The sequence below is a fragment of the Canis lupus genome, chromosome 5 (assembly GCF_011100685.1).
Source record: "Canis lupus familiaris isolate Mischka breed German Shepherd chromosome 5, alternate assembly UU_Cfam_GSD_1.0, whole genome shotgun sequence".
NCBI lineage: Eukaryota > Metazoa > Chordata > Mammalia > Carnivora > Canidae > Canis > Canis lupus.
The window spans coordinates 16,127,241-16,147,154 of NC_049226.1; the positions used below are offsets into that span (position 1 = coordinate 16,127,241).

Consider the following 19,914-nt stretch of genomic DNA (forward strand, 5'->3'; position numbering starts at 1 on the left):
ACCTTTGTTCCCCTCCCTTCGCCCGCCTGCACCAGTGAGCATTTGGCCAGGTTTTGTTGGCTTAAAAAAAAAAAAAAAAAAAAAGGCTCTAGCGAGCCTCGGAGTACGCAGAACATCCAGAAAGCTGCTTCTGCTCATCAATTATTCAACCCCATTCAGGGAGTGATCAGTCCTAATGAATTGAATCTGATGCATTCCGTCTCAGCGACTCTCTGGGCCTGTTGTGATTGTGCTGAGCGACAAGAGGAAAGGGGGAGTGTGTGTGTGTGTGTGTGTGTGTGTGCGCGCGCGCGCGCGCGCGCACACGCACGAGATGCTAGAGGGCAGAGCCCATGCACCAGGCACGTGTGTTTCCCACACCCAGCACAAAGCCTGGCTTCATCAGACGGCCTGTGTGTGTACAGGGTAGAGGCACATGTGCACACATCCCCTCTTCTCCCCGCCCTCAGGGTCTGAAAATCCAGCCCTAGAAGGACTGTGGTCACTTGTTTTCTCTCCAGACCAAGAAGCAGCATCTGCATGAGGGGCTCTGCGACCCCGTGGCCCGGCCGCTCTGAAAGCTCAGGTCCTTCATCCTCCCACTCCCTGACTCCCTCTCCCCACCTCATTAGAATGCACTTTTGCAGAAGAACCCATCAGAGCTGATTATGAGCACACTGCTTGATTAGCTGATGTGCTGTTCCAAGAGCTACTCAAGGAGGAGGGTGGAGGAGGTGCCCCTGGGCGTGGAATAGGGCCCTGACTCTGGGCGAGGAGGGCCAGGTCCAGAGGCAGCACCGCTGAGCCCACTGCTATCATCTGGTTGGGACATGCGTCCCACTCAGGGGATCAGAGCAGAGACCTGGAGTATAGGAAAGGGCAGGGTGGAGGTGAGATAGGGCCCTAGATGCTGGGGATCGATTAGAAGCACATCCCACCCCACCCCATCTCTCTGGGGGGCCATGCGTTCATGGACAGGAAGGGGCAAAAACCCATGCTGCTCCATGAGCTGGAAAAACAACTGCTCACTCCATTCCTTCTGGGGCTGCTTATCTTCTGATGAATTTTTCAAACACTGAGCTTAGAGCAGAACACACCAGACACACATGCACACACATGTGCAGAGCCCTATGTGTGTGAATGCACATGCATGTCCTCATTGGTACATACTATGTGCATGTCCATGCAACAAATACACAGATGCTAATAAGCTGTCCCCCGTTGTGCTTGGGCACACACGCGTGCTGGCAGTCACATGTGCATAAATGTTGGCTCTGTCCCTACCCTCCTGTAAGACATCATTCCTGAGCCACAAAAGGGGGCTGCAGGTGGTACCATATGAAACATTGCTCAAGTGAGCCTGCAGTGGCCCAGCAAGTTGGGAGGGCTGAGGGGAGACGGGGCGGGGGGGGGGGATGCTTTGTGGGCTGCTTGGGCTTCGGTGCATGTGACCCTGACTGGCAGGGGAGAGCAGGGCTGCAAGGAAGGCAAGTGCTCATCTCTGGGCGTCCAGAGACATCCTTGGCAGGATGCTAAGAGGAGGGCACGTAGATCCAACCTAGATTTGATGTCTTTAGGGCCCCCTGTAGCTGAAAAATAATGTAGCATAAAAGCATCTCTGGGCATGCGGGCTGAATGTTTAATTAACTAAGAAGGCAGGCTGCAACTGGGGCTCCTTGGCTTTAGCTCAGTGAGAGAACATCTCCATCCCCACATCTGAGCCTCTACGGGCCTCTGGAGCCAAAACAAGGACAGGAGGGGCTCTCTGCCCAAGTTCAGCAAGGCCGGGACTGGGAGGCTGTGCCAGGTCCCTGTGGAGAACAAGTGGAAGAGGACACACATACACTCGCTCCCGGATGCCCACACTCCCCACCCACCCACTGTCTTTCCCTGGCCGCCCAAACCAGTGCCTGCCATGTGCTTGGAGCCTTTGGAGGAGGGTCGTTTCCACCCTAGTGAATGGACTGGGGGTTTCTGTGATCATAGATTGGAGCTTAGGAAAAAGCTAGTCACCTGCCATCAGCAGAGGTAAAGATTTGGAAGAGACCCACCAGAATCCAGAGGAAGGGGATACAACAGGTTCCATAGGGGCAGATAGCCCAGTTGTACTTGGGAGAGGGGGTCCCCAAGAAAGCTCCTGCCAGAAGCTCTATTCCCCAGCAGAGGGGCCCTAGCATATGGGAGCAAGCTTCCTTTTGGGTAAACAGACGGGGCTCAAGATGATGATTGTGGTCACGGGGATGATGGGGACAGTGAGGTGGAGCAGTATCTACTAATTCATTCAGTGACATTTATTGCACACCCTCTATATTCTGGGCACTATCTTACAAATACAGCTCCGCTCAAGACAGACAAAAACCCCTGCCCTCAGGGAGCTTCCCTTCTGGTGAGCAAATGGATAATGCATAGAATATATAAAAGATACCCCATGTCAAATAGGGAGCAGGGATGAGAGTGCCAAGAGGAGGGGAGAGTGGCTGTGATTTTAAATAAAGTGGTCAGGGAAAGCCTTCCTGAGAAGAGAGGATTGTGTAAAAAAAAAAAAATATATATATATATATATATATATATATATATATATATATATATATAAAGGCAGTTATTATTTTTCCTAATATATTAGAGGCTTTAGAGATTATTTGGTCCAATTCCTCCAGTTTTCAGATGAGGAAACTGAGGCTCAGGTCAGAGGTGAGGTGCATGGAAGGTAGAGTCTAGAACCCAGCTCCTGAGCATGGCGCTCTCCCCACCTACATGCTGATGCTCCAACACCTGCACCCCCCCCGCCCCCCGCAAGTGCAATCAATGAAAAGGCTCAGTCTCAATGAGAGATGATGAGAGACACCATAAAGTGTTTATGGTCTGGGCTGGCGGTCAGCACACTCTTGTACCGTGCAACACTCCCAAGCAGGTGACCATAAAGGCTTTCTGGTGGCCGGACACCTCCTAGACTGCCACAACCACTGTGCATTCCCAGCCACTCTGGCCTCTGGCCTCTTGGCCACAGTAGCACTTTGCTCCCACCCCGCCTCCCTCAGAGCAGAGCTGCCCTCTCACCAAAGATGACTGTGGCCAGGGCAGGGCTTCTGGAGACAGGACCGTGGGTTACATGGCCTCTGTGCCCCTACATTCAGGCTGGGTGCTGGGAAAATGCAAGAAGGGGCCCTTCGTGCAATCGACACCCAAGAAGTCCCTGGTCATCCCCATGATGGAGGTGGCCGCTGAGAACTCACGGCGCCGCCGAGAATGGCTTTCCTGGAGGTGGAAATGGACACACACACATCCAATTAGCTCACATGAACCTCGCAGCTTTAGGGAAGACGTTGCTGACTCACGGGTCAGGAAGCAGCCCCACATCTGGGCAGCTGCCCACATGCCCATCACGGAGCCCCCACACCCTGCTTCTCAGAGCCTCTCGCTCACAGGGCTCCTCCTGGTACTCAGCCTGTGAAGGAGCCAGGATCCCCAAACTTCCCTCCCCCTCCTGCTGTGCCTGCAGCTATGGGGTTTATCTGAACAGTAGCCTGGAGTCAAGAAATTCCATGAGCAGCTCTGGCCCCTAGCACTCCCACCAGAGAGTTCCTAAGGGGGCACTTCTCAACCACAGCATCCCACCTGCCCTGCCAGCCTTCATACAGCAGGGCCAGAAGGTGGACAGGGGCGCCAGGAGCCTGCCCTGGATCTCTGGCGAGTTGTCTGGCCATCCACCTCCCACAGGACAGTTGTGTTCTTGAGAGCTCTGGCCAAACTGGGCAAATGTCTGACACACAGCCCACCCCCACCCCGACCCCCTGCCGATGGATATTGGCCACCGTCTCCTTCAGTGGTTCTCAGTAGCCATCCATGTTATTCCCAAAATCCAGAAGGGAGTGACAGGCCCTGGTTGGCCTCTGCCTCATGGCTCAGCCTTTTCCCTCTCTCTCACCCCATGTACTTTCTACAGTGAGTGTGTCCTTTAGCTCTATCCTTAGCTCTGTCCAAGCCACCTCCTCCATGAGGCTGTGGTCACCCGGCCAGATGATACGTCTCACTGCTCAGAGTTCAGCATCTGTATATTCAGGTGGCGCTTGTCCAATAATCGTTGAGGGAAATCTCTTACCTTCTCTAGCAAATGATGAGCTCCTGGGGGTTCTATCTGTATTTTAAGCATGTTTCTACTTTCTCCAGCCCACACGGAGCATAATAATGCCTTCGCAGACTAGGCATTTCATAAATATTAGATGAATTAGCTAATTAATGAATTAACCTGCCTTAGTAACTTGTTCTATTATCCAAATCCCTTCTTACTGAGAGAGACAGTCTTCTCCTAGCTTGAGCTAAATCTCCCTGCCTAATTTTAATCTTTTGCTCTCTTGTTCTCAATGGAAATGGAGCACTTGACCGTCCATCCCCAGGGCATGGTCCTTCAGACTTGACAGCCCCTCAGCCCTCTCCTCTTTGGGAGAACCTCCCAGCTCCTTGCTTTGCCCACACATCCTCCTTTGCAGCCTGTCATCACTGCCTTGAGTCGCCCCTTCATCATGCTCAGGTGTGCCTAGGAGCCAATTCTGGGGCTATGGTAACAAGGGCCTGACCCCCCAGGAACGACCAAGGTGCTCCTAGCTCCTAAACCCAATAGCATAAATACAGTATCTTGAGGAACAGCATAGAATGTTCCTCTTTTTCTGGAGGGACCCCCATCCTGTGTTCTCCTTACCCCTTGCCCACCTGACAGTTAAGCTGCTGAGATGACCCAAGGAAATAGTATCCAAAAATAAGCTCATTCATTTACTCACCCAACAGGCATTTATTAGGCTCCTGCAGTTTGCCAGTTAAGTCCTAGTGACTGCCCTACAGTCTCCCATGGAAGGTGATGAGGCCAACCGCCACCCTTCCACCCTGTGACAGGTATCATGAGGAAGGTGTGTACCAGGTGCTGTGGGAGGAGTGCGGGCCTCATGGGAGAGCTAGTACTGAAGCAGGATCTGAAAGGATGAGAGGGCATTTGCCATGAGGTCTGAGGGCTCTAGCTTCCGGCCTCTGTGGGAAGGAGAACTAGACCAGGCCTGGTTCTGTTTGGCCTAAAGAAACAAACTAGAGGCAGATCTGGGTCTCTGCAACAGTTCCAATAAAAAGTCCAAGGAGGCCAGAAGCCTTGGTCTGATCTAGGTACCCAGACAAGCCGGAGGACGGTGGGGTTGGGGAGGGAGATCCACAGAACCCAATAGCAGAACCTCTGGGAAATCTCAACAATGGACTCTGGGCCATTATTAGAGTTAGGGTTCCAGAGAAATCTCCTGTGGAGATCCCTGAGGCCCAGCAAACCACCCAGAACCCTGGGGCCCCAAACAGGAGAGTAGAGAGCCAGAGATTGGGATGGGGAGATCCAGACGATGGCCAGAGCCCAGAAAACCTGGCTGGACTTTGGACCTGGATTTAGGCCCTTGGTGAAGCACACGCAGCAGGAATAAGAAGGATAAATACCCAGCTGTGTTCACCTAGGCACTGAGGGCTGAGTCTGGGAGCGGTGAGTGTTCCTGGTGTCTGATGGAGCCCCCATGGCAAGATAAAGAATAAGGTGGGAGGTGACACTGTCAGTTAAACACCCTGCTAAAGGGGATGGCTCATCCTCTCCCTCCTAAATGTCACTTCCTCTGACCTAGGCTCTTGATCAAGAACTTTCCAAGGGATCCAAAAGGCTGCCAAGGGTTATTCTATGCCCACACCCTCCCACTCTGCTGGGGAAGCTCCCTGCTGAGCCCTGAAAATCCTTGGGGTGCAGAGAGGGCCTGGGCGTACATAGGATGCCACCCATCCTCTCCCTCAGGGCTCGCCCCTGTTGGTGGCCACCGTGGGTGGGCCTAGGGTGAAAAGCAGGAGGCTTCCCGGGGGTGGGAGGGGTAGCTAGAGCCTGGGAGAAGGCCAGAGGACTGTGGACAGCCTTGTAATTTAATTATTTGACTGAGGAAAGGAGATCTCATCTACTGGGTGCTCATCCTTGTTAAGCTAATTGTCTGTCTCCTCTCTCTTCTCCCCCCACTTGCTGGGGAAGTCACTGTGGCCTAATTGAGTTATCATAAAGATAATGGCTGATGCCCTAGCCAGAGCTGAGAAAGGAGGATCCCTGTCACAGAGGCTCAGGCTCCAGACAGGCCCCCCAGGGCCCAGAGATGTGGGCTGTGGGGCGGGCTGGATCTCCGGGGGGAGGGAGGCTGCGTGGATCCCGCTCAGCCCGAAGAACAGCAAACTGGTTGTCTCACAAAGAACAAGACTCCCTCTCTGCTCCTCCCTGCCACGAAGGGGAGCTCACTGATGACACAAAAGGGCCATTGGGCTGGGTGTGTCTGAAGCTTTCTCAGAGAGGCTCCTGGGCAGCATAAGGGAGGAAGCACAGATTCTGAGAACAGGGAGACCAAGTCTCAAAATCCCACTGTTACCTCTTAGGAGCTGGAAGACCGAGGGCAAATGACTTCTCCATTCTGAGCCTCAGTTTCCTCACCTGCACACTGGAGGTGGTTAAGCTACATCACATTACTGGGCGCGAGGATTCAGTGTGCTAACACTTGACAACAATGGATAGGGCTGGGGCAGGTGATGGGACCTCAACAGAAGGAGACCAGGAGATAGCACCCCGGCTTTTAGAGGCACAGCTGTGGGGTGTGAGCTGGGGACAGGCTCATACCGACCTTCTTCTGACCCCCAACATTTGAGGCACAGCATTCCCATCAATCCCAGGCCCCAGAGAGCTGATGTATCTTTGGGATGAGAAAGTGGCACTGGGCCATCGTCGAGGAGCAGCAGAGGAGTGAGAGTGAAAGCCGACCCGTGTCCACCAGCAGATGGGACTCAGGAAGCATATGATTTATCACCAGGACAAATCTGAGGGTCAGGATTAATGCAGGCCAGCCAACGCCTGACACAGAGACAGTGGGTCCAGGCCTGGGTGGGCAAGGGGATGAGAGCCAAGGGCCAGTGGCACCCCATGAGAATATATAGAACAAGGCATTAGTGGCCTTGGGGAGCTCTACTTACATCCCCAAGGGCAGGAGGAGCCCGGAGGTGAGGTAATGAGGAGGGCTGCTGGCCAGGCTGGGGCGCGTGGGGGGCCTGACGGCAGCACTCCCCTTGCCTCCCCAGTGCCCCCTCTAATCCAGCCCTTTGAGTTCCCACCTGCCTCCATCGGCCAGCTGCTCTATATCCCCTGCGTGGTGTCCTCGGGGGACATGCCCATCCGCATCACCTGGAGGAAGGACGGACAGGTGATCATCTCAGGCTCGGGCGTGACCATCGAGAGCAAGGAATTCATGAGCTCCCTGCAGATCTCCAGCGTCTCCCTTAAGCACAACGGCAACTACACGTGCATCGCCAGCAACGCAGCGGCCACCGTGAGCCGGGAGCGCCAGCTCATCGTGCGTGGTGAGCAGAGAGCCCAGTGGTGGAGGAGGAAGGCTCTGTCCGCTGCTAACCGTCTCCCTAGATTAGGGGTTTGAAACATGGGCTGAGGGAACATTGGCTCCAATGCAGGGGAGGGGGACATCAAAATCAAGCAGTTCAAATGTCTTAGTTTCCAGGCCAGAACACGCAGGCCCTGAGAGGAGAAGACCCCATTCAGTTGATCATTGCCAGGGTCGGAGCTGGGACGCAGAACTCCCAGTACTCAACAGAAGCCCTCAGCATCTCGAGTTTCAGAGTTAGGTGTTGCAAACTTGCCTGTGGTCCAGGTGGGGCTGGCACAGAATGGAGGGTTAGAGACCACGGAAGACCTGTTAGGTGATCTGTTTCTCACTACTTTCCCTCTCTCTGCAGTGCCGCCTCGATTTGTGGTGCAGCCCAACAACCAGGACGGCATCTACGGCAAAGCTGGTGTGCTCAACTGCTCAGTGGATGGCTACCCCCCGCCCAAGGTCATGTGGAAGCATGCCAAGGGTGAGCCCCTGGCCAGCCAGCGTCTCCAAGCACAGTCAGGGAGAAGGAAGTGGATGGGGCTTGGGCCTGTTTTCCTATGCACAGCTCCTAGCCCTGGGTGGGAGCCCTTTCTGAGCTTTCACAGGACTTTGAGCTATACTTGCTCTGGAAAGTATGCTCGGCCACCCTCGACGGTCTGCGGACTGGGGACAGCTATCAGGCCGACTCCAAATTTCCTCTAGTCCCCACAAATTGACCTATGTCCTTCCCTGTCTGCTTTCTCCAGCCCTGCCCACCCTGCTTGGGGTCCCAGAATCTCCTTGGCCCCTGTTTCTATTCTGGGACCAGTCAACCTATTCTGGGACTATGGTCCTTCTTGGAATCTAGCATCATCCCAAGGATATATTTGGTATCTGAGTCCCATGCCAACCTCTTGTCATAGACCTTACCCATCACTGACGCTGGGGGAATGAGGAAATGGTACCATAAAGCCCCCCTTGGAGAATGGCTTCCCTCTTTCCCTGGTCTTGGCTGTCCAAGACCAGGCAACTGCCATTTTAGGGTTCCATCTTGCCTTTGCCTGTGGCCAAGTGGCCTAAAGACAACCCTTTCTCTCCAAATTCGGCCCCAAAGCTCAGGGCCAAGGCAGGTGTTGAGCTGAGGCCCCCAACTCCATCTCCTGACTTGAGAGCTGGGGCAGGGCCAGACCTCTGCAAGTCTCTCCCTGTCGCCCAGAGGAGTACCTGGGAAATGCTGTAAAATGGCCCTAGGTCAGCAAGAGAAGGACATGGGGGCATCCTTGGGGCTGTTGAACCTGACCCAGCTTGCTTGCTAGCCTGGGCGCCAGCCCCTTAACAGCTGCCTCCTTCCAGGGAGCGGGAGCCCGCAGCAGTACCACCCAGTGCCCCTCACCGGCCGCACCCAGATCCTGGCCAACAGCTCGCTGCTGATCCGCCACGTCCTGGAAGAGGACATGGGCTACTACCTCTGCCAGGCCAGCAACGGCGTGGGCACCGACATCAGCAAGTCCATGTTCCTCACCGTCAAAAGTGAGTCCTGCTCCCGCGTGGTCCTAGCCCTCCACACAGGCTGGGGCCTGTCCCCACACTCACCTTGCCTCCCTGCCCAGCTGCCCCTGTTCCATCTGTGAGCGGGAGGCAGGGAGGGAGCCTTCCTGGTCAGAGGTGCACTCGGGACCCTCAGGTGGGGGGCTCAGAACCCCATGACCTTGGCCAAGTCACCTCACCTGTCTAGGCTCCAGCTTCTTCCCTGTGCTAGAGGTTCCTTTCCAGCCCACCCACCCCACCAGGCTGTTTGAATAACTGATCATGGGAAAGGGAAGGTATCTGGGGAGAAAGCCAAAAGAACAACAAAACTCATCACTCAGTGCTCTATGGCTTCTAAATCCCGAGACACAGAGCTGGCCTCATGGCCTCAGAAGCCCAAAATATCCCCAAATTCCATTCAGTCACACACAGGTATTCCTACCAGAGAATCCCATCCCTTTAGAGTCTTAAGGGTCTGTATAACGCTCCCCCCAACCAAATCGTGTCAGAGGAACAGTGTCCATCGGGCTCTGTGTCAGGAAATGGAGCACGGGCCGCGGAGGACAGAGGTAAGGGCCGGTGTGTTAGCACCAGACCAAAGCCAAGGGCGAATCCTGGTGTCATGTTGTAATCCTTGTGACCTCAGTGGGTTTGCTTGGCGTCCACATACGTTTCCTGGATAGAGAAAATGAGTCATCGTAGCGCCTTTCCTATCATGTCCTGTGTCAAGAGTGAGTCCGATAACACGTGTAAAGCAGCCAGTATGGTGACTGGCACCCAGTGAGCCAGCAAAGGCGTACACGTTGGCTGTCGGTCCCCAGCGCCCGGTGTGGGGTCCCCCCGCCAGGAATCAGAGCTGCTTTATCGCCTGCCAAAGCCCGCGTTCAGCTCAGCACTAGACGGGGAAGCCCCGGCGATCGATGCTCGCGGAGCTCCGGGCGCCGGAATCCCCGCCCTGGGGAACCGCTTCCCTCACACTATCAAAAAGCACTTTGTCCTTAATAAAACCAGGCAATCAATCTACATCCCTCAGCCCGGGAGAACTTCGCTAATTCTGCCTGCGTGAGGTGAGAGGACTAGCAGGCCCTTCAGCAGCCGTCCCTGGAATTTGATCCTTTCCTCCCCACCGTCCGCAGCACGCAGAAACCCAAACCCGGAGGCTTTTTTTTTTCTTTTTGTTCTTTGCTCTTTCTTCCCGAAGCTAAGGGACTGCACCAAACAAGCGTGGCTGTGGCTCTGTGGCGCCCGGCTTGTGGGATGAGGGGGACACGGGCGACCGGGCGGGCAGGAGGTGGGCTGTGCGGGGAGCCTCGGGTCACAGCAGGCTGTCCCCGGTGTCCTGGAGGGATCCTGGGCAAGTCGGCCCAGCTCGCGGCCCTGCGCTTTTTCTGTGCTGTCTACACAGCTCGGCCCGGCTATACAGCACCCGGAGATACTCAGAGGAAGCCCGTTTTGTAAATCCGTGTGCGACACACACACACACACACACACACACACACACACACACACACGGTGGTGCGAACACCTGGCGCCCTCTTCCCCAGGAGCTTCTTACCTCTCCCATCACCTGTGGGCGGAATCTGGCCCTTGTCCCCTCCTGCCCTCGCCCTATTTGCAGCCGCCTCGTCATCCTTCTTTGCTTCCTTCCACAGCAAGGCACACGCACACGCCTCTCTCACATCTACTCTGTCTCACAGACACCTCAGGTCATATTTTCCCACTCACCGCACCCCCCTCCCCGCTGCCTGTGACTCGGTGTCTCTCAGCGCTTCCTCACCCAGCCTCTACCCTGCCACCAGCCCCAGCCGACAGCTGTCCTCCAGCTGTGCCGTCTCATACCCCCTCACATGCGTGGGCTCCTTACATGGCCTTTTCCTGACATGCTTTCTCTGTCGCAAACGCCCCCTTGCATCCCAGCCCCATGCTCCCCAGTGACCTGCCCAGCCATGCCAGGGTCAGCAGGACAGGAAGAGCAAGGCCAGGGGCATTTGCGGCCCGAGGGCAGGCGGAATGGGAGGGCTGAGCACGGCATGGCCCCTCTGTGGGTCGGAGGGTCTGACCGCCCTTCTGTAGCAGCTGGAATCACTCTACACAGACCCGAGGAGCCAGAAGGAGCACCTGTGACAGTCTGACAATGTTGATGAGCTGGGAATGGGCACTGGGGTGGGGCACAGGTGCTCCCAATTTTCTCTAGAAACTTCCTCCACTCTGCCTCCTGCTGTGTCTACACAGGCCTCCTGTTCTAGGTAACCGACCCCCCGCTAGTCCCCTTGCACGTCCCCGCAGCTGCTCTGCCCTTTCCTTCTTCATTCACCCTCAGCCTTCTCCCTCTGCCCAAGCTGACTTCAGTTGAAAGGGCATAGGAAGGTGGGGAAGAACCTTCAGGCCCCGGGTGTGTGAGTCACCCTTGGGATTGTGGGGGGCAAGCCATACCTAGCCAGCCCTTACTCCATCTCAAACACTCACCACCACCAACGCTCCCCTCACCCACTTGCAGAGCTAGCAATGGGAAGACTTGCCATTGCAAGGCCTCAAAGCCAATTTCAAGGCTTGTGTCAATGCACGCTCAAGAAAATGTTGACTCCACCCTGTTCACAAGACCTCATACTTCTGTGAACTCTCAGAAGGCAAACTGACCCTAATCCCCACTTTAGCCAAATAGAAGAAAGGGACATACATCATAAAAAGCATCCAAGTGTCAAGCTGGACATTTGTGATTGGCTTCTGTTGGGGAGTGTCTACACCGTTGATCCCCAGTTTCCAATGATAACTCAGTAGATCTTCACTGAACACTCACTAAATAGGTCCACGAAACTGCGTGACTAAGAGCTTAGTCTTTAGAACCAGACAGACATGGGTTCAAATCCCAGCTCTGCCACTTGATAGCTGTGAAGTCTTGGATGTTGATCTCTGCAAGCCCCAGTTTCCTCCTCAATAAGTTTGGGATTATAATGCTTTTGACTCATCAGAAACGTTTAAAGGAGACATGTGCTTACAGCCATTAATATAATACGTGGCACCAAATACACATGCAATAATTGTTAGTAATCGTTCATTTTAGGTGCTGAAAATCTAGTGATGAATAAGACAGAGTTGAGGTTTTCAGAAAAATTTTTTTAAAGATTTTTATTTATTTACGAGAGACACACAGAGAGAGGCAGAGACACAGACAGAGGGAGAAGCAGACTCCCTGCGGGGAGCCCGATGCAGAACTCGATCCCGGGACCCCGGGATCCTGACCTGAGCCGAATGCAGATGCTCAACCACTGAGCCACCCAGGCGCCCCTGTTTTCAGGGAATTTAGAATCTTGAGGAGAAGGTAAACATATACCTCAAACAATCATCATGAACAACATGATAAGTGCCTTACAATGATACAAATAAGGTGATACGATGAGAATCTGGGATGGAAAAATTAATTTTAACTTTGGGGTGAATGAGGAAGTGTCAAGAAAAGCTCCACCAAAGCAATAGTGTCTAAGTGGGGCTCGAAGAACACAGGAATTCTGACAGGAACCAGCAGTGACAGATGTCATTCCATCCCGGAGGGGAAAGCATAGCAAGGGCGTGGAGGGAGGAAAGTCCATGAGTGTCATCTGGTGAGCTAGAAGCTTAGGTATCTGGTAGAGACTGAAGGAGGATGGACAGGGAAAATGAAAGGTCAGGTGCTTATGGGCTTTGGAAGCTAAGCATTTTCTTTCTAAGTAGCATTAGACTTTTGATACCAGGCAGCAAACTGGAGTTCCAGGAACCCAAGGGGTCTGGTGGGAGTCCGAATTCCAGAGCTGATTCTTGCAGAATTGCCATGTAGAGCCTTTCCTCAGGGCCCTGGGGTGCAAAGGGCATGTTAGGGTGGGCAGCTGGTCTTCTAATCCCCAGACATCCTTGTTGGCAACCAACCAGGCCCGATTGGCCTCCACTGCTCTCTGACCTCCAGAGCGTTGGTGTGAGCTGAGCCCATGATCACCTGAGCTTATAGCCCAGCCTTATACCATCCTAGGTCAGCACTTCATAGTCTGTAGAGCTCTTCCTATGCCTAGCCTGTGAGGTCAGCAGCCAGTAGCTCCTTCCTAAAGAAGGTAAGGCACTGGGTCAAGGTCATTGGGTGGTATAGTCCTAGCTGAGACCAGAACTTGCCTCTGGGGACTCATGGTTTGGTAGGAAGAGCAAGACCCAGGGGCAGAAGATGTTGGTCCTGGCTCCACGATTCACCAGCCATGTATCCAAGAGCCATTCCCTTCCCTTCTCTGGGCCTCGGCGTTCTCATCCATACAATAAGAGGTCTGCATTAGAATCTGGTCACTAGCTGTTTCCAAGACAGTGTGTGCATGGTCCTTTCAGGACAGCAGACCTCCTCCCAGAGCTTGGTTAAAAGTAAATGTAATTAACAGAAGAAAATACCACATCCAGCTACCTTTTATCTCCCTTTTAAAACAGAGAGAGAGAGAGATAATGACCAAAAGGAGGAGAAAGCAATCCCTCCTCCAATTGGCACAGAGGGAAAAAATAATAATAAACCATCTTCAAAAAGAATGCTTTACGGAGAGGCAGGTAAAAAGCCAGGCTGCTTAGTCTGGGGTACAAGGGGCTGGCTGTGTTTTGATGTTGCCACCACGTGGCGGTGCCTCCCTGGACTCCGAGGGCCTCTTATGCCGCGGTTACCTGATTAGACAGGTTCTGTTATATCCCCCAGACTCTCCTCCACTTTGTAAAGGCTCCAGTGATTGGGCCGAGGCAGAACCCATGGCCAATTAAACCCATAAGGGCTCTTTGTTTGGTCTGAGTTTTGATTTGTTTGTTTAGCAAAATGTCAGACCAATTAAAGCCAGATCCAAGAGCCCTCCACGAGCACACACCCAGCTGCAGAGTCACGGGAAGGCAGGAGACAGGAGAATGGAGCCTAGTGAGGACTGGAGGAGAGAGGGGGACCACACTAGGGGGGAAGCCCCGGGCCTGGGTAGACAAGATGGCCTGCTCGCGGCTGACCTCTGGTGCAGCACAGCAGGCAGGATACAAAGCCTTGGAAAGACAACCGCATATCCCTTGACCCAGGTGGTCCTAATTTCAAATTTGCCCAAAGGAAATTCTTCCTTGTCAGGCAGAAGCAGCACCTCCCTCAGACCCAAAGCCTAGGGCTCCTGCTCTAGAATGTTCTTCTGCCCTCATCAGCCCCTGCCCCTCCCACAGGGCAAGGAGTCTATGGCCAAAGGAAATGCTGCCCAGAGCCCACAACTCCCTTTCTAGACCACATTCCAGATGCCCAGAGAATTCCTTGCCCAAAGACCCCAACCCAACTTCTAGGATCTTCCACAGTGTCTTCCGATCTGTCCTCCCAAGGAAGGGCCCCTAGACCTGAGGGATGGCTGTTTTCAGGGCGTGCAGAAGGAGCCTGACTGCGTAGGTTGGGAGGCCCTCTCAGCACACGGGAAGAAACAGGCAGGAAGAAGCCAAGCAACTGGCCCAAGATTTTTCTCTGTGGTCCCTGGTGGTAGGGCCTATCTCCTCACCAGACCGGAGTTCCTTGAAGGCAGGGGCTGGTCTTCCCTTCTCTCTGTGGGAATGCCTGCCTCTGGCACCCAGCTCAGCAGAGGCCTCTGCCCACTCTGGCCTGCCTTGTTGGGAACAACAGGCCGACTGACCCCAGCCCTTAGGTCCAGTCCAGTCACACACGGTGCCACAGGTCATGCCCTGGGTGCTCCCCTCTGCCCTATGAGTCTCCCTGATTGGCTGAGGGGTGGATGGGATGGCCCCTCTGTTGGATCAGCAAACAGCCAGGGGAGGAGGCAGGAAAGCACAGTGGCAGGCAGCAGAGCAGGACAATGTTTGGCCTCTGAGTCGCACTGGCCTGGGGCTGACACTGGCCCTGCCATAGCCAAGAAGCTTGGCCACAGTATTTATTTGCCACCCCAGGACTAGTCATCAATCACCCTCACCTGCCCAGCCTTAGGGGCAGCTGAAGGAGCCCCACCCTGGTCTGTGCCAAGCCTGGGATCTGGCCTCTCATAAAAGAGGAAGGGAGAGGAAGAGGGAATGAGCCACTGCCATCATTTCCATGGCAATGATTATCCCACTGGCTCTCTGGCCTTATTGATTTTCAGACTTTATAGAATAAGGAGCAGCACTTTGTATCCTGCTTCATCAAACAGGGGTGAGCAGAGAGGCTGGACACACACCCAGTCTCCAGGTCAGGCTCCATCCTGTTCTCCCCACCCCTAAAGCACACCCCCAGAGGTCTGCAGCCTTGGACAAGCCCAGGCTCTCCCTACCATATGCGGGACCCAGGGACACCAAAGTGAATAGATGGCTTAGGGGACAGGATGGCCCCCAAGCAGGGAGATGGCAGTCCCACTTCCTTGCCTCAGTATCCCCCACTACACCCTGAGTAAACTGGGTCAATCACTTTGTCTCTCTGGACTCACTTTATTCCTCTGCTAAGAGATGTCCCAATCCCTCTCTCCCCTTCCCACAGCCCCTAAGACAGTAGCAGAGCTCAAGAAATGGGCCACCTCTCCGTGCCCATGGAGACCAGGGAGGGCATGTGTCGCCAGTTCCAGGACCTTACTTCCAGAAGCCAGAGCCCTCAGGGCTTCAGGGGGTTATAGAAGACAAGTCTCTTGGGACGCCTGGGTGGCTCAGCGGCTGGGTGCCTGCCTTCGGCCCAGGGTGTGATCCTGGAGTCCTGGGATCGAGTCCCACATCGGACTCCCTGCAGGGAGCCTGCTTCTCTCTCTGCCTGTGTCTCTGGTCTGTGTCTATGTCTCTCTTGAATGAATTTTTTTTAATGTTAAAAAAAAAAAGAAATAGAAATAGACAAGTCTGAACCAAAGAAACATGGGAGATCTTCCTGATCTCAAGAGACCAGTAGTGTCATTGGAGCAAATCATATCACATGCCAAACCTAGCCCCGAAAGAGTCCTTTGTACAAGGTTTCAAGGTAGAATGAAAGTCTCCAGGTGGAACAGCCCCCTTCCCTGGCCTCTCTTCTCACCATGACAAGCCAGGTCCCCTGACAAGCAGAGGAGGGTTTCATTGAAGGGACAAGAGGAATGCTCTGCCTGTGTGACCTCCACTCCCGGTCTGAAAGTGGGACATCTCGTACTCAGGCTCATTTGAGCCCTTATCTCCTTGTTCGAGGCATTAGGCAGTGGTGGCAGGCAGTCCCCATGACCAGGAGCACAGGAGAGCTTCCAGATGGGTCTGGGCTCTAAGGTGTCATTCAAGGCTTACCTGAAGTTCGGCTCCAGCAGATCTGATGAATAACAGCATTCTGTGCATCCTACATGCTAATCAAGAAAAAGGTACAGTAAACATTCTGAGACACAGGGAGCTGGGGTTATCACTGGGTGGCTCAGTTTACTGGAGAAGAGAATGCAGGCAAGCAAAGAGCCGAGGCAGTACCTCCAAACCCTAAGTCGGGAGCCCAGATGTGCTCCCCCAGTGATGATCGAAGCCTTTCTGAATGGTAGGGGTGGAACAGATTGGTAAGTCAGCCAAGCAGCAAACAGGCACTTCCTGATTAAATCACCACTCCTGCCCCCCAAGGAACTTACAGACTAGCGAGGAAGCTGGAACCAACCTTCAGGAAGAACAGCAAGATCATGTGCCAAGGGGTCTGACACTACAAGTGCAATGTTACATCAGGGAAGGAAAAACCCAGCGTGGACAGATGTGGTCAGACAGAGCTTTCTAGGGGAGGGGGACTTGAGCCTTGAAGAAGAGGGGGCAGAAGGAATAGCATGAGCAAAGGCACTGGGGTAGGAAGCTGTGTGGGAGGCCATGAGGAGAACCTCTAATGAGAGGGTGGCAGCCCGGGATGAGGGGGAGAGCTTGTGAAAATAGTGGCAGGTGACACTAGGATCCTGGGCAGGGAATGGAGAGAAAGGGGGAATCTGAGAGTCATTATGAAGGAACAAGTACCAGGCGCTGACGATGGGTTGGACAAGGAGCCAGGGGGAAGAGTCAAGGCTTGAAGCCGAGATGAGCAGCACCATGGTGCCACCGGGAGAAATGCAGTAGATGAGAATGGAGAGATGATGTGTCCACTTTGGTCAGGTCCAGGTGGGATGACGGGGTGCTCTGAGGCAGCCGGACCCTGACTGGCACTCCACCAGGATTTCTGCCGACAGCGGCGTGCTGGCCCAGACACAATCCCCACGCCCCTTAGTGACTCACAAGTCACTGGGTAGCTGGCAGGTGTCCCGTCCTGGGCTAGAAAGGATGAGACTGGTGGGCAGACCGGAGAATCCCCCCAAGCCCTACTCCCACCCCATCCCTGCCTTATCCCTGCCTAGGCCTTGGGGCCTCCAGCCCCTGGAGTACCAGGCTTCTGTCTGGCCTCTCAGGTCTACGCAGTCTCAAGATGTGGTGGGATTGAGATTCTGGAGATTTTCTCCAGGTCATGTTTGCTCGCGTCCAGGCCTGCCACTGTTCGTTCAGTTTTCAGTAGTCACGGAGCACCCGCTGAGTGCCTGTCCCTGGGGTCGGGGGTAGGGGTGGAGTACGTGTGGCCCTGGCACAGTCGCACCTGCTTGCCTACTGCCAGCCTGAGCGTGGGTGGGAGTGTGACGGGGAGTGGGCTCCCCATGGCACAGGTAGAGCAGAGTCCACGCAGCCTCCACCCCAAGGAGCCCCCTCCAGCTCCACAGTTGTCCTCACTGGCACTTGGGACAAAGATCTCTCTCACTCACCAGGATCCCTGTATGACTTTCCCAGGACCTCTGTAACAAAGCACCACAAACCAGCTGGCTTAAAAAACCAGAAATGTACTAGGAGGTGAGAAATGCAAAAGGAAGGTGTCAGCAGGGCCGTGCTGCCTTCAGGCTCTAGGGGAGCCCCTTGCTTCTTTGGGTGGCTGCCAGCAGTCCTCGGGTGGTAGGTGCACCACTCCGGTCCCTGCCTCCACCCCACGTGGCCTTCTCCCTGTGTGTCCTCACACCACTGTTCCTCTGAGCCTGCCCCTTCTATGGACACCAGTCACGTTGACTGGGGGGCCCATCCTGCTCCAGGAAGATGACATCTTAGCTTACATCTTGATTGCATCTACAAAGACCCAATTTCCAAATAAGGTCACGTCCACAGGTACCAGGGTTAGGACTTGACACATGTCTTTGGGGAGACACGATTCAACCCACAACGATTCCTGCGCCTGGTGATTTATTCGATAACTTCATGCTTTCCAGAACTCTGACAGCTGAAATGTCATCCCTTCCAACATCCTACAACTGTCCTTGTCTAAATGCAACCAGTCTCCTAACCGGAAACTCCTATGTAGGGAATTCTAGAGCTGGGGTCAGCAAGGTGGGCCTGAGGCCAAACCTGACCAGCTGCCACTTTTGCTGGAAGGCAGCCACTCCCACTCTTCCCGTCTTACTGTCCCTGGCTGCTTTGGAGCTACAAGGGCAGGGCTGAGTAGTCTTAACAGAGATCTCTGGCCTGCAAAGCCTAAAATGTTTGCTATCTGGCCCCTTACGGAAAAACGTTGCTGGACCCTGCTCTAGGGTATGGGCAGCAATGACCCAGCAATGACTCCCCAGAAGGGCCTTCCTAGTAACTCAAGATGGCATGGCATCAGGATTCTGATGTGCAGGGTAATTTCAGAGTTGAGTGTTCTCTCATCTCTAAAATGGGAATAAAGGGGATCCCTGGGTGGCTCAGCAGTTTGGCGCCTGCCTTCGGATCCTGGGCGTGATCCTGGAGTCCTGGGATAGAGTCCCATGTCGGGCTCCCTGCATGGAGCCTGCCTCTCCCTCTGCCTGTGTCTCTGCCTCTCTCCTCTCTGTGTCTCTCATGAATGAATGAATAAAATCTTAAAAAAAAAAAAATTAAAAAAAATTAAATGGGAATAAAAATACCACTCACTTCGGTGGGAGGGAAGAGGAGGGGGGCAGTATTTAATGAGGTAATTCACTTAAAGTATTAATCAAGGCACATCGCAGATAACAAACATTCAATAGATGTTAGCTATTTTTATGATTACTAATCATTTTCCCAACATTCTGGGGAGAGAGGAGGACCAGAGGCAAGGGAGAAGCAGGTCCCCACCCTGACATGAGGACACCCCTGGAGTCTGCTCTTGGATTCCGTGGCAAGCAGCCAAGAGAAGTACTGACCCCATTTTAGAGCTGGAGAAAGCAAGGCCTGGAGAGTGTGAGGGTCTCAACTGGGAGAGAGAGACACACACACACACACACACACACACCCGGGAGCAGAAGCAGGTCCGAGGTCCAAGTCTCAAAGATCCCTACCCTTCATGACCCTCACCCCAACCCCCTTCACACACGCACACAGGCAGTGGGCAGCTAGGGTCCCATGGGCCCCCGGCTCCCCGGGCATCTCCCCACCACCTCTCAGAGCGAAGCTGATTGCTTCCATGCAATTTGAATTCATCTCATGCTTCAGGTGGAGCTTGGCTAATCAGGGGAGACATGAAGCCGAAGTGGGTGCAATCAAATTAACAACGCCAAGGCCCTGGCTCTTTAAGGAGGGACAAAACAAAGCAGACACCAGAAGGCACCCCCGCCCCCCCTCAGCGCCCTCCAACCAGCTCTTCCCTGGGGAAGCCTGGAGCTGCTGCCTGGCTGAGCTCAAAACGCTGCCACCCGCCCCGCCCCAGGCCCACCACCCCGCGTGCCAACAATGCCCCTTTGTGGCAGGCTTATCTCACACCGCCAAACAGGGCTACTGGTCTTGTCGCAATCTTGTTAACAAGGAGGAGACACAAGCCTTTGGGGGGAGGGAGGGGAGTGGGCTGTGTTGGGGGAAGGAGGGGCCCACTCACCTCAAATGGGTACATGTAATCCTTTCAGAAACAAAAGATGAGAGCTTCTGAGCCAAGAGGCTCCCTTCTCCTCTGACAAGTGGGTTTGTAGAGCTCTCAAGAGCCTTCCGGGTATCTGCTGTCCCCTAGAAAATCCTTTCCCCGGAGGGCAAAGAGGGGAGACATCCAGAAAACCATTTTAGCATGCCCAGAGCATCCTAATTAGGGAAAAGCTCAGTGCGGAATCCT

The 19,914-nt window shown here is 54.2% G+C and overlaps 1 protein-coding gene across 2 annotated transcripts in view; it reads left to right on the forward strand.

The window, feature by feature from the left end:
* Positions 1–19,914, forward strand: part of DSCAML1 (DS cell adhesion molecule like 1) — a 344,746-nt gene that overhangs the window by 260,120 nt on the left and 64,712 nt on the right. For both annotated transcript variants that reach the window (XM_038536014.1, XM_038536015.1), the window contains 3 exons: positions 7,096–7,374; positions 7,765–7,884; positions 8,736–8,912. In XM_038536014.1, the coding sequence (XP_038391942.1) occupies positions 7,096–7,374; positions 7,765–7,884; positions 8,736–8,912 (576 nt within the window). The remainder of the gene's footprint in view (positions 1–7,095; positions 7,375–7,764; positions 7,885–8,735; positions 8,913–19,914) is intronic.